Source organism: Molossus molossus, unplaced genomic scaffold (assembly GCF_014108415.1).
Source record: "Molossus molossus isolate mMolMol1 unplaced genomic scaffold, mMolMol1.p scaffold_m16_p_3, whole genome shotgun sequence".
NCBI lineage: Eukaryota > Metazoa > Chordata > Mammalia > Chiroptera > Molossidae > Molossus > Molossus molossus.
In genome coordinates this window covers 62,831,168-62,845,812 of record NW_023425366.1, presented here as the reverse complement: position 1 = coordinate 62,845,812, position 14,645 = coordinate 62,831,168, and the positions used below count along the sequence as shown (strand labels likewise).

Here is a 14,645-nt window from a genome sequence, read left to right as displayed (position 1 = left end):
CCATACCATGTTCATCTCTGGCTGCCCAGAGTGACTGCACACCACAGAAATACATAGTTTCAACTTTCGGTGAAAAAATTTAGATTTTAGGATAATGCCTAGTTAACTGCTTTTGTCATAATTTCCTCCCACTGTTCTAAGGTCCTATCAATCTACGGCAGAGAAGGGAAAGAACTATTTCTCAGTTCTGCATTAATCCCCACGCAACCTAGCACTTCTTCTTTCTTCCTGTTTTGTGTGCTTTTTCTACTTTTCTGTTTTTACTTTACCTTTCGAGGAGTTCCACTTTTGTAATTACTAGAGAAAATTCCTCAGGGCCTTCGGGAAGGCTATCATCGAGTATTTCGAGCTGCAGGCTTTTCGCCGTCTCCCGTGCGTCAAAGAGAAGCTCCCGGGGCGCGGGCACAAAGTCCAGGCCGGCCTCGGCGGTCCCGCTCACCGTCTCCACGCAGAGCCGCACGGGGCGGAGGGATCCCCCGGCACGGAGCACCGTGACGTTCACCTGCAGCGACAGAGGCTTTTGGTCTGGCTTGGAAAATTAACCTACAAGATCATGCTTAATTTTTATTGTCTCTAATACTACTAACCAGGATTATGTTGAAATTACATATACAGTTATGAAAGTATATAAATAACATTAGGAGAAAATCGGTTTGTGAAAACTTTGGAATAAGAACAGGGAAACACGTGTTAAAGATCATTACAATATAAAAATAAAAATGATAGTTCAGATTTTAAGCGTTTCACACTCTACCCTTTGGGCTTCCTCTGACACTTGAAGGTGCTCCTGTGAGAAGGCGAACCGGCCGTAGGGCAGGTCACTGGCCACCACTGTGATCTGGGCGGTGCTGCTGGCTTGGCTCAGAGTCCCGCCCTCGCTGACGCCAGTGAGCTGAAACTCATAGAAACACTTCTCCTCGGGAATGTCATCATTCAAAGCCTGCAGAAGGACACAGGGGCCAGTAGCAGCAGATTCTGTAACACTTGAAGATAAACATCTATCACATAAGCAACAACAACAAATCTGGGCTATTAAGCATCTCGCACCACCCCATCCACCACACACACACACACACACACACACACACTGCCAAGGGCGGCACAGAAACCAGTGACATCAATACCTGGATCACTACAATTGCCGCAGACTGTCCTTCTCTCATTGTCAGTTTTCCTGATGTTTCAGCAAATTCTCCCAGGGATGGGGGGAATATCCTCCAGTACACTGTGACCTCCCCCCAGACTGCTGGGCCACGAACGAGGCTACAACAATATACACGTATATTCAATACATTTTTGTAAAATGTTTTTAATTTTCTAGAGAAAGATGGAAACATTGATGTGAGGGAGAAACATCAATCAGCTGCCTCCTGCACGCCCCCTCCTGGGGCTGGAGTCGGCAGCCTGGGCAAGTGCCCTGACCAGGACCTTGGGACCTCTCAGTCCATGGACGATGCTCAGTACACTGAGCCACACTGGCCAGGCTTAATACATTTTTATTGAAGGAACGTTTCCTAGATATTTTCCCTGTCTTTCAAAAATAAACAATTTTCATTTATTTCAGAAACACTGTGAATTTAAATAACCTTATCTATCAACTATAAATGCATATTTCCAAGACTGTAACGCTCAAAGTACTGAACTCACATAAATCTGCTTGAGTAGAATACTGGCAAAAGCTGAACACTGTAAGTGGAAGGTTTAAAAAGTTTTTTTAAAGTTATTTATAGATTTTTACTTAACACACAAGTACAAAAGGTCAACAGCCTGACAAAGTTCTCTAAAGAACAGGAAACACTTCACACATGCAGTGCTAATGGAAAAACTACCAAAAAGGTCAAGTTTTAATTCAAATTCAGCTACTTTGCTGTTAGCTTCTATCCCACTCTTCATGAAAATATTTGTAATAAAGTTGCTCATGAACATCCCATAGTTATATAACAGGCTCTAATTTTAGAACACTTAGAATCACAAAATGCTTGATTCAGATGATTTTCTAAGGAACAACTTGGCAGCCAAGACACACACGCTCACAGAGCTGAAGTAATGCTCCTATTTTACATGGCCAGTGACGGGGCCAGAAGCACACATCTGACGCCAAATCAATGTGCTTTCCCCGGAATGCGCTGTACGAGTCACCCAAGAAGCAGTCAGAGACCTCCTCAAGATCTAACTTCAACACAGGTCAGACTGTGTCTTCACTTTTCTCCAAAAATGTGCTCCCCTCTCCAGGGGTGTTACCAACATATAAAATAACAATGCTTGAAAAATATGTATGTGTTGAGAACAATGTATTTAAGGCATAAAAATACTAATAATTTACACAAAACGTCAAAATCCCAACCTAGGCAAAGAAAAATGATGACACCCTTACCTGATGATAGCAGTCCCATTATATTTTGCTGAAGGTTCCCCAATGAGGACATGCCTGGAGGATGGCGCTATCCCAACTTCTCCTGAAGCTCCCTTGTCTCCTCGAATGATTATTGATGCGCTACCTGAATCGAAGGCGACATATATACAGCTTATGTAGCAAACACATGTATTCACTTAATATATGCCTGCAATGTTAACTGCTTTCCATATATTAATTGTATGAGTTAATCCTCATGGTAATCATATAAGGTAGGTACTAATATTATCCTCGTTCTACCAGTGAAGACATTTAAGTACACTGAAACATTGAAGAGACCTAACAAATAACTTGTCCAAGCTCACATTTTAATGAAAGTGGGCGATGATTCCACTATCCCATGATAAGCAAGGAGCCTTCTACCATCGGCATTAACTCACTTCTATAGTAAGCGTTTTGCAGCTCATTGCAATTGGCTCTCAGGCTATATCTCTTAGCTATGTGGGCAAAAGGAATAATTCTTGAAGTTACCTTTTATTTTTTATTTTCTAACAATTATTTGCTTGTAAGAATTTATAAAAATGTGTCAAATAATCCTATTAAAATAGAAATAAAAACCACATTAAGTAATTTGATATTCATGTTATAATTTAGCAGTAACTTTAAGAAAATGGTTTCTAGAAGCACACAGGGGTTCATGAAACACAGGGCTGGATTACTGTACTCTCACTTTCTTTGGCAATGGATTAACGAAACTGAGAGTGCTTTGCCATGTGCAAATATGTCACAGAAATGTACTATGAATTGTTTATACTAACAAATGATTTATACTGATCCACTGGTAGTATAGCTACCCTAGGCACATACAGTGATACTTTACAATTGTAAGAATTTCCTTGACCATGGATGGAATTCTTCTTTTCTGGCCAGAGACCCTTGCACAGATGGAGTTCTTTACGGCAAAAAGAAGGACATGTAACTAAGCTTTCATATCAAAGTTGCTGGGCCATTTTTTATGATTACTATTGTTTGTACCCTAATGCAACCATTTAGAACCATTAATTCTTCCTCTCTATATCTAAGAAACAAACTGTAATATGGACCATAAGCAAATAAGAAATATGATGCCTGTTTCTGAAATGTCAAAATATCTATGTAATACTTTCTGATTAAAATAAGTATAGATAGGTTGCAATAGACATAATATGCTGTTTAAAAAGGAGAAATATATATAACAAAAATAAATAAATAAAACAATAAATAAATGAAATAACATAATGTTTTATTACAAAAGTAATATGTGATCAGTGTAAATGTGTGTAGAAAACACAGGTAATCAAAAACCACTATTAACATTTCAAACACATGTATGACATGCACTTGAGAAAAATGGGATTACACTGAACATGTTATTATGAAGCCTGCTTTATTAACATAACAATTATCCACGTAAAATTGTGTTAATTTTTAAAGTAATTAAGGCCTTTTATGCCATATTTTTTTGAATAGTTGCATAGTATTCTTTATATTTAACCAGCCTCCTCCCTGGTTAAATGGATCCTTTAGGAAGCTTCCATATTTTATTTCATTCCTTATTTTATTTCATAAGCACTACTAAAATAAATACCTTTATTTTTTAAAAATCACACAGTTAGTTGTATGTAATCTTTGACATATGACCTTATACAACTGGGCATCATAATTTTAGTGTTAACTATTCTTTAGCTGTAATACATGGGTGGAAAAATGACATCTTAATGTTTTAACAAACATTTTAGGAATTATAAAACCTAATGTCACCTATTTTAGTAGCATTGATTATTTGGTTAAATATTTCTGAGAAGCTACAGTTTAATTTCCAAAAACAGTGAATTTCTCTTACCCTTCACTGGAGATATTTCTGCCTCATCAACTGATATCAGCTGGATGGTGAAACGCCTGTCCTCCTCCAACACGGTGTCGTGAAGTGTGCGCAACACAATGGTCTTCTGGGACTCTGTCTACAGCATGTGAGAGGAACAACAAATTCTCCCGATGGACTGAAGTCACAGTTTGAATGTTCCCATCAGCACAAAATGTTTATATCCATAAGCATTTTCTAAGTATGTCCCTTTTGTCCCCTAGAATTATGAGATACTTCTAAAGGGAATTACTGTATACAAATTAGCTCTGACCATAAATGCTATTCAGGCTCTTAACAGCAAAAAGGGGAACAATTTTTAACATAACTTCTAAGTTTATTAAAAATGGTCAATCATTGAAAGTCCAATAATGGTCACAGTATGATATAAAAAGAAAAAGGTCCTAGGTTTACCACTGATAAAGGTTATCTTTCTACCACCCATTGTGACTGCCGTCTACTCAGTCCTGCCCCCGTCCCATTCCTGCCACAGGTGATGCTCTCAAAAGTGCTAGTACCCCTTCCTCTCATGTCTTACACTTAGCTCAGTCATTTTCAACATCTTTTAAGTTTTCAGTGTAGGCTGGAAGAGAAAGCACGAAGGAAAGCAAATATATAAAGGACACTAGATTAATACTTTGAGACATAACCATGACAGGTATCATTTTTTTCTTTACCTTTTCTACCTTTTCCTTTGTATGCTGCTAAAACAATTCCATTGTCCTCTGATGCATCACTGACTAATTTTCTGTAGCTCGAATTCTGCTGTTTATTCTTTCTCATGTACATCTTAGTTCTATAATTGCATTTTTTCCTATGAGATTTTTAATACTTTACACTCAAGTTGTTCTTCATTGTTCCTTATTTCTATTTAACAGTATCTGTACTCAAAAAAAGTTTTATTTTGTTATAGTTTCTAGGAAAATGTATACTTCCTTCCTCAGATTAAATGTACTCATGGAAAACCTCTAATTTATGAATGCAGTGAATCACTCCCGTGCCATTTATTTACTGCATGTTGTGAATTGGAGGCTCTGATGGTATGTCTTACCTAGAAAAACATTCCTTATAATGGAGACATGTGTATGTCAGAGCTGAGTGTACAAGAACAGTGAAGTCGTTATGCAGTTGTGTATGAAATGCACCAGGTTGGTGACCGAAGAACTAGATGGAGAGTCAAATCCAGAGTGATCTACAAACCCACCTCTCCTGACACAGTACTCTATAAAATGACGGTCTCGTTCCTCGCAGGAAAAGGTCAGACTGTGCACCCTTTTGATATGGATCTCCTGCTCAAAACCAGAAAACCTTTTTAGTCATCTGGAAAGTAGATCTAATGATCAGATTATGGTAACTGGAAATTTCTGAGGAAAATATTTCTAAAAATCTGAAAATAATCTCTAAATTCTCATTTCAGATGAGAAGTTTTCAGATCATGGCTAGGACATGCAACCTAGATATTTTATGAATTATCATCTATCAGTATCTGAGAAATGAGTGGACGAAATATCTGCAACATCTGGCTTGAGATCATTAATGCCATTGGAGTGACCAACACCTCCCTGGTGGTAGAATGTTAAGTGACAGAGGAACTGCCAGAGAGCTCTGATTAACTCCTTAATCACCTATCAGAACACTGAAAGAAAAAAAGTATTGGTTTCTGTGTTGTTTGCTGTTGAAAACTCTGAACAAAGGCCAATAGACTGCCAAAATAGTAGACATAACCATGTATTACTGGGATTGCCTGATCTTTAAATACTTGATTGAATTCCTTTGGAAAACCACCTGAGGGGCGTCTACCCCCCTTATTTAACTTTTATTCCTATTTCATGAAAATCCATCTGTTTAGACTTTCTATGTCTACTATATATCTACCAGAGCCAATTTTATATAGGTTTTTACATTTATTTGCTTAGATTTGCATAAAGAAGTCTCAACATTTTCAGCATTTTCCTCTCTTTTAACGGCTATTTCTTTTTTGTCAATTCTTATTTTGGGAGGATTTTTAAAACTTATTATCAGTTCTCTTTTTCTGGTTTTTAACTAATTTCCTTCTTATTTCTTCTTTATTAATTTTGGAAAGATGTATGCAAACATGATTCGAAAAGCAAGGTGGAAGGTACAGCCAGGATTCCCTTGTGCAAGGTTTTTGAACTGCGACACAGAGCTGGGATTCCTGTGGGCAAGAAACACCCACTGGATTGTTTTAAGCAGGAGGTGACATAACATGATATACCTTAGAGAATGCCAGCCTATCAGTGGCACAGATAATGGACAGAGAAAGGAAAATATTTGGAATAGGGTTATAAGTTAAAAGACTACCCAGTGAAAGTTGAGGAAGGCATGCTCTGTCCCAGACATGACAGGAGAGGCAGTGAGAAAGGGTATTTGAAAGGGGAAACCAACAAGATTGTGATCAAATACATGCAAGAGCAACGGAATGGGTGGAGATGGGGCTGATGCCCATGTCTGGCTTGGTTGGTTGATTTTGCCCCCAATTAGGAGAGAAATGTTGAGAGAAGAGTAGTTTTGATGTTGGGATGGAGGCAGTGTCTGAAGTAAATTTGATTTCAGACACCTAGGGTTGTGTGTGTATGTATGTGTGATTTTCCCCCACAAAGCATAGAATTTCAAAGAAAGTCCAGACAAAGTGAATACTATTATAAGAATTCATAACTAAGACTGGGGAAAAAAATCAATCAAAGACAAATTAGAGAAAAACTACAGGAGTCCTGATGCTGACTATACCTCATCAAAATGTAGTGTCCCATTCAAAGGACTGAGATCATCTTTGGCCATCTCATCTATAGTCCACTGGAGTCGGACGGCTCCTTTTCCTCCTGGGGACCGGACAACTGTGAGTGTCACATACGAACCAGGGTCATCAGACAAAAGGGATTCATCAACCATCACCTGAAAGAAAATAATCCAATAAGATTAAAACAAAAAAGCAGCAGTAGGAAAAACAAACAGAACCTTATTTCTATTTACAGGGACTGTAATTTTTGAATTTAGAATTCTATCCATGGCATGTTTCAACCATGTGCAGAAAAGATATTTCACCAAAGCCCATTTCCTTTTGTCCTAGACACCCAGCTACTTGGTAGTTCCTGGCCACTTTTGCAATTAGGTGGAGCATATGACTGAATTCTGAGCCCCCAAAAATCTGGATAGAAGTAACATGTTTTACTAACAGTCTGGCCGTCAACTTCTCACACAGTTCTCCATAGTCCCTCCTTCCCCGTCTGCCAGGTGGCGAGTGGGGACTCCCGGGACCTAGGGGAGGACAGAGCCACAAGGCAGAAAGAGTCTGGTGCCCGAGATGACGGCTGAAGGAGAGGTGTCTGCAAGAACCCATCTAGGAATGCTGATGTAGGATACTTGCATGAAGAAGAAGAAATAAAATAATAAAAAGAGAAATATTTTCTTGCAAAAATAAAATGTGGGTGTTTTTTTTAATGACTGTCAGGTATCCCACATAATAGAGATTTAAAGTGCCCTCTGAATTATCTGGAATTTGCCAACTTTATTAAAGTCCAAATTTAAAAGAGGCTTTACTATCATGATATAAAGAGAGAAGGAAATTCAGTATGTTAATTTACCTATACTATTTATTTTCTACACAATATCCTGATTTAGAGACCTGGTACATCTGAATTACTCTGAAAAGCAAAGTCCAAATTGAGCCTATATATCCACCTGTTATGTAAATACAAAATATAACACAATTCTTTCCTTTTTCAAGACAGACACTTAACTAATGTATAATTTAATCTTGTTTTGTTTTTTCCGTGAGATTTTGCATTGGTGCCAAGAGTAGGGATTTGCAACCAGCTGATATTTACTGAGTTTCTATTATGTGGTTTTTGCACATACTTAAACGTATTGAAGCCTCACAGAAGCCGAGGGCCAGCTCTATATACACAAATTTGGAGAGGAGGGGCCTGGACTCGAGCTGCGATGCTGGACTTCACAGCCAGCGCCACTCGCAACACCCCTCACAGGCCGGAAATATTAAAGAAGAAAGAAACAAAGTGAGAAAGAAAACATCCCTTATAAACAAACTGCACATATAGCCCTTTTTGTTTTCATAGATAATAACATTTTAGCTTAGGTTTCACAAGATTTCCTCGAGCCTCGGCTATTCCCGGGGCTTTAGCATACTTGGCACACGGTCCTTGTGTACAGCTTAAGAATTTTGGTAGATTTATATTAACAATCTTTTCTCAGTGTTCCTCAGTGCTGAATCTAATCTATACCATAAAATAAGGCTACAGAATGTTCACTGTGTGCCCACTATTGTATATCTTAGATGCAAGTGAAAAGATAAACTCCATGTTTTCAAGAGCCTTCGGTAGTAGAAAGATACAAAGAAAGTAGCCATAAATGGCTGGTAACAAGCTCAGGCTAAGACCAGTGACAGGCACAGAACAAATATATGTACAAAAAGTATATCTTGGTCTATTGCACCCAGTAAGTAGGAATTTGTTCCCCTTTGTAACTGCCTGATGTAAGTTACTGTAACTGCCTGTCCTCATTACTATCAAACTGCATAGATTGGATGATTGATATCTAATTCAACAGCCAACTCAAAAGACCCTTGAAAACAAAATCATAAGTGAAGGGCTATGAAGAAGTTTGTTTTAAAAATGCAAGACACACCCTGGCCAGTTTGGCTCAGCGGTTAAAGTGTCGGCCTGCGGACCAGAGAGTCCCGGGTTCGGTTCCTGCTAAGGGCATGTCCCTTGGTTGTGGTTCGTCCCCGGCCCCAGTTGGGGTCATATGGGTGGCAACCAGTCAATGTGTCCCTCTCACATTGATGTTTCTCTTTCTCTCTTCCTCCCTCTCTCCCTCCCACTCTATCTGAAGATAAATGCAAAAAGGGCCTCAGGTGAGGATAAAAAAAAAAAGCAAGACACCTTTCTACTAAAAATTACATGAAAAATTAGTCAAGGAGAAACCCACAAACCCTCCCACCCCCCCCACCCCCCCCACCCTCCCACCCCTCCACCCCCCACTCCCCCACCCCCCCACCCCCACCCCCACCAATATATTTAACTTACAGTCTTTTCTTCAAATCCAAATACTCCAAATGGAGAGTCATTTTGTGGAATAACAACAGTTACCACAACATCATCACCAAGTCTGCCACCTCCTGTCACTCTGATTAAGGAAATACTGAAAGTCTCCATGAGTTCGAATTCAGCATCATCAATTATGGTAATTTCTATCATGGCAGTAACCTACAAAAGAAAAGGAAAGAAGGAAAAGAGAGAGAAAGAAGAAGGGAGGGAGAGAGAGAAGGGAGTATATAATGTATTAGCAATTTCTGAATATATATAGTTTATTTTTTTTAGTTGAAATTTTTTTAAACATAGTATAAAACAAAGATGCAGGATTCTTTGCCTGTTATGTTCATAATATCACTTTAAAGTCACATATATTTATTATATTTCAAAGTTATAAATTTACTATTATTTTCAAGATACAGGAAATTATATACATAATAAAACACAGAGCTTATAAAGACAAAATAATTAATGAACCCTCATTATTTTTTTAAAAACATTTTTTAAATTGATTTTTTAGAGAGAGAAACATTGCTATGAGAAAAGTATGAATCAGCTCCACCCCCCACCCCCCCCACTAAGTGCCCCGACTGAAGATTGAACCCACAACCTGGGAATGTGCCCTGACCAGGAATCGAACACTCCAACTTCTGGTGCATGGAAAGATGCTCCAACCAGCTGAGCCACACTGGCCAGGGTTGAAGCTTTATCCTTGAACAAAAATATTTAAAACACCATGTAGACTCTAATAACTGTTGCACAAATATGTATTTTAGTATACCAATATTAACAGTACATGATTTTTAGAAGGGTACCATAGAAATTATCATTGTGTTCTGAAATTAGAATAAATCCCTTTGGTTCCTTTTCTTATAATATAGGAAAAAAGAAAGGTAGGAAGAAAACCCAAATTTGTTGTTCTTAAATGTTCATGATCAGGACTTTGTTCATTTGTCTGGCTCTATTTTAAAAGTTTTATAACTTATAAATAAGTAAAACTTAGTCCAGCTGGTGATTTCACTGTTGGTGATAAAAATACCCCAGCTAGCACTGGCCGGTAGTGCAGTTAGCTGAAGCAGCATCCCATACGCCAAAAGGTGGTGGGTTGGATTTCAGGTCAGGACACACCTCCAGGTTTGGGGTTCAATCCCTGTATGGGAGGCGATCGATGTTTCTCTCTTACAAAGATGATCAATGTCTCTCTCTTTCTCCCTCTCTTCCTTTCTCTAAAACCAATGAAAAAAGCATATCCTTGGGTGAGAGAAAAAAAAAAAATATATATATATATAAATTTAAAGGTATATATCACAGCTATATCTCCATATTTAAAATATTTTTGGTTCCTAAAGGGAAATTTCAGTGCTTTGAGACAGACATTTACATTTACATTTACATATAAGTTTTCTGCTTAAATTTACCTAAAACCTTTAATTTAATAACAGATAAAAGTAAGAAATCTGAACGTCACACTTGGAAAGGCAAAAACCTGAACAAAATCAAATGCTAAATTGGAAGCTTATTAAAAAATTTGCACCTCCAATCCGTACTGTAGATTACAGAATACCTTCCCCCATAGGATATTAAATTTAATAATAATGATTATCTTAAAAATGCTACTAAGCCTGGCCGGTGTGGCTCAGTGGTTGAGCATCGACCCATGTACTAAGAGGTCGCTGGTTTGATTCCCGGTCAGGATTCCAGGTTATGGGTCCAATCCCCAGTAGGGGCATGCAGGAGGCAGCCAATTGATGTTCTCTCTCATCGATGTTTCTATATCTCCCTCTCTCTCCCTTCCTCTCTCTCTAAAAGTAATAAAGGAAAAAATTTAAAAAAAAAGAATGCTGCTAAATAATGAAACTTTGACCTAATGCACAGAATAAAGTGCTAATAATTTAATTCAATTTGGAAGTCTACTTCACTGAGAAATCAACTTATTTGCTTCTGCTCTTAATCGAAAAATATACATTTCCCTTCCATTTAGTAGAAAATGTTTTAATTTCTAAATCTGTTGGAAACTCACAATTTCAAATATTAATAATAGGCCTTTATGTATGAGAAAATCTAGATCTGTGTGCTTAATTTTCAGCTGAATTTACTGTCCCCCTATAAACAACTGATAAGTTGATGAACACTGTGCACATTTGTCTAGGCAAACTCAGATTTTATGTAGCTAGATACTGCTCTTTGAAGTTACTAACCTTTTCTTGGCTGTTCACATGCTTTTGCCATTTGTCAATTTAAAAATGTATGAGATTTTATTCTTACATACTATAAAATGTCCAGTTTGCAAGGCTTATAATCCTTGTGAAATATTTTGTGATTATTAAGATTGGTTGTCACAAATCTAGAATATTGTCTTTTAATTTTTTCTAGCTTTAAATATTTTGTTTCTTTTCTGTCAGTTCAGTCTTTTTATATTTGTAAAGAAAAGTTTGGAATTCTAAGTAATAAATGTGCACGTTTTTAGTACAAATCCTAAATAAATATCTGTATTTACAAGTATTAAGGAAGAAATAAAGAGAAGAACCTAAAATTCATAGGGTTAGTCTAGTTCATCAGGCAGTTTTTTTTTTATATGTTCTTAGACAACTCTGAGCCAATTATTATACTTTTTTGTAACTTCTATTTAAAATAGAATCATGTGGAGAAGTTCAGAAAAGGGTGAAATGCTTGACTATTTGTCTTCTTATGTACATTAATTAATTATATATTAACTAACAATATTTCTGTCTGGATTTAAGGACATTTAGAGTATAATTTCATTTAGTAATCATTATTGCACAATCTTTAATGAATGCCTGTATAACATTTGAAGTACAACAGAAAATGCTAACATGTTCATAACTAGCATACTTGTCTCTCTGCAAATTCAAGAATCCCATGAGATGGCTTAAAGTCTTCCAGGCCAGCAGTGTCCAGTGTCGCTTTCCAATAAACATCTACTGCCCCAAAGCTTCCAGCCAGCCGGACTACAGGAACCTGAAGGACATTCAGGGGTGGAGGTACCTCATTGGCGGTAATAACTCCAGCAGCATCCTTTAAATAAAGAATATGAGTTAAAATGCAAGACAAAAGTAACTCTTAGGAGGCATCATTTCCTAAATTTATTATTTGTAGTTATATAGTTTCTATACTTTATCCTTCAGAGTAGAAATCTAATGTAAGTATATATAAAGGGTCTTCAGAATTCTTACATTTAAGTGTAGTATGAATAAATTTACTTAATCCTTTGGTCTAGCTCAAAGAGAACTAAGAATTAGTCTATAAGATAAAATTAACACAGATATTTATAACTACTGTCAAGCAAAGCCATTTGTTTTGCGAAAACTATGACACTAGCCAAATATAGCAAGTTGCTATATTACTATAAATATATAATAGCTCATCTTACTCTGGTAACATGAAACTTAAAAATTCCTCTGGGATCATCATTTTCTGCTATCATTATCTCAGCTATTTCCATTCCAGGCCTCCGAACACGTGGCTGTCCTGCAGAGAAGTCGGAGTTCACCAGGTGCACCTCAGTGATGTTGACAACAAATCCTTCCTCCAACTCAGGACTATCATCCTGGAGGTGAGTAGGAAGTTGGGGAGACAGAGATGGTGCTTTATTTTAAAACATATATTGAATGTGCTATATACTGAATGTGCTTTGGATAGCTAATATTTTTCAGTAAGAAACATATGACTCTCCACAGGAATGGGAAGCCCTCCCACACATGCAAAAAAGATTTCTGTCTAAATTTTAACACATTCTCACTGAAAACATCGGAATCTTAGAAAATATTCAAGCTTTTCAGTGATGGTTTAACAGAAGCCTCATACTTATTAGCAAGTAAAATAATTTTTAGAATTCTATCCTGCAATTTTGACCATATTATATTGAATACGTTTTATATATATAAAATATCCTCCCGCCCCCCAGATTTAGGAAAAACTGGTAAATGCCACATACATTTTAAAAGTGAAAGCCCTCGACTTGTAAATCTAGATATAACACTACATTTTAATAAACTGTTTTGAATATTGTTACCTTATTTTTGAAAAGGTAATTAAAAATTTCAAAAGATAAAAAGAATACAGGGTGAAAAGGCAGAGAACTGCTCTACCTCCTTCACGTCTTCCCGTGTCTTCTCCAGAAACCACTATAAGCCAATGCCATGAATACCATTGTTAGCAACACTCATGTTATTATATATTAGATTAAAAATGTGATGTAGTTAAAATTATTATATACAGTATTATAACATATAAATACAACATTTAATTATATAACATTATTGATAACACTATTAACCATTTTCAGTTTCTTAAGCATCACTACAGATATGTACACTTAGGAAAGACAGAGACAGAGGGAGCACTAAAACCAGATCTAAACCATCTGAAGACTAACCTTGATTCAAGTAATTATATCATTAAATGAAAATATTGTCCTATCAAACCAATAATAACAATAGCCAGATTGATTTGGGCATTTTATTCATTCATTTACAATTAACCAATCCACAAAATAGTGGATCCAATCAGACATATAATTATATTAATTGCAGCCTAGACTCACCGGCAAAATGGTAACCTTGACGTAAGTTTCTTTTATGTTTTCTCTCATTATGACTATTGTTTCTTGTAGCATATAGTCTTCATTCTCTGTAGCTTGATTATTGATGGGCAGTACGAAATTGGGTTTAGCTTTCAAGTGAACAGCAACATCTCCACGTAGTCCTTTGTCTCGAACAATTTGTAACTGAAGAAGGGTGACGTTCTCTGTAAGACAGATATGCCTCAAGTAAATATGATTTTCCATGGGCTCAGTGCTATTCCAGACACTTGGGCTGGACGGTCTGCACTATCCCTTTTAGACAGTGAAGGACAGAGAGGCAAAACAAAGGCAATGTATACTCCCAAGGAGTATTTTGTGCTCTGTTCGCCTGGTCCCCAAAGTTGTGCAGAGACTCCCCATGCTCTGCTAGCACCCTATCCCAGTCCTAACCCCTCACCTCTGCTTTTCTAACATACTCTCCTATGTTGCTCATGTCATACACTTTAACAGAAATTGCCAAAAGTCTTAGGAAAGTGCATACATGCTGCCTGACCAGAGGTGCTAATTACAAAAGCTAAAAAGATTCTTCAAAAATGAAATATTAAACAGCAAAGTCATCATTTAATAACCAGTCATTAGAACAATGTTGTTCTTATAGTGAGATGCCTATCACAAGGCTCAAAGTATTTCATAGCACCTATTTTTTATTTCATTTCTTAGATTTTTACATTTTAATTTGCAATATAAATGAAGAAAAAAATGTTTGTCAATCTTCCTTAC

General features: G+C 37.0%; 1 protein-coding gene across 1 annotated transcript in view; it reads right to left on the bottom strand.

Moving 5' to 3' along the window:
• ADGRV1 (adhesion G protein-coupled receptor V1) overlaps positions 1–14,645 on the bottom strand; it is a 526,552-nt gene that overhangs the window by 351,553 nt on the left and 160,354 nt on the right. The window contains exons 56-65 of the mRNA XM_036279419.1: positions 13,887–14,089; positions 12,714–12,890; positions 12,176–12,358; positions 9,317–9,496; positions 7,002–7,166; positions 4,236–4,353; positions 2,375–2,498; positions 1,125–1,263; positions 755–940; positions 270–502 (exon numbers count right to left, since the gene is read on the bottom strand). Coding sequence (XP_036135312.1) covers positions 270–502; positions 755–940; positions 1,125–1,263; positions 2,375–2,498; positions 4,236–4,353; positions 7,002–7,166; positions 9,317–9,496; positions 12,176–12,358; positions 12,714–12,890; positions 13,887–14,089 — 1,708 coding nt within the window. The remainder of the gene's footprint in view (positions 1–269; positions 503–754; positions 941–1,124; positions 1,264–2,374; positions 2,499–4,235; positions 4,354–7,001; positions 7,167–9,316; positions 9,497–12,175; positions 12,359–12,713; positions 12,891–13,886; positions 14,090–14,645) is intronic.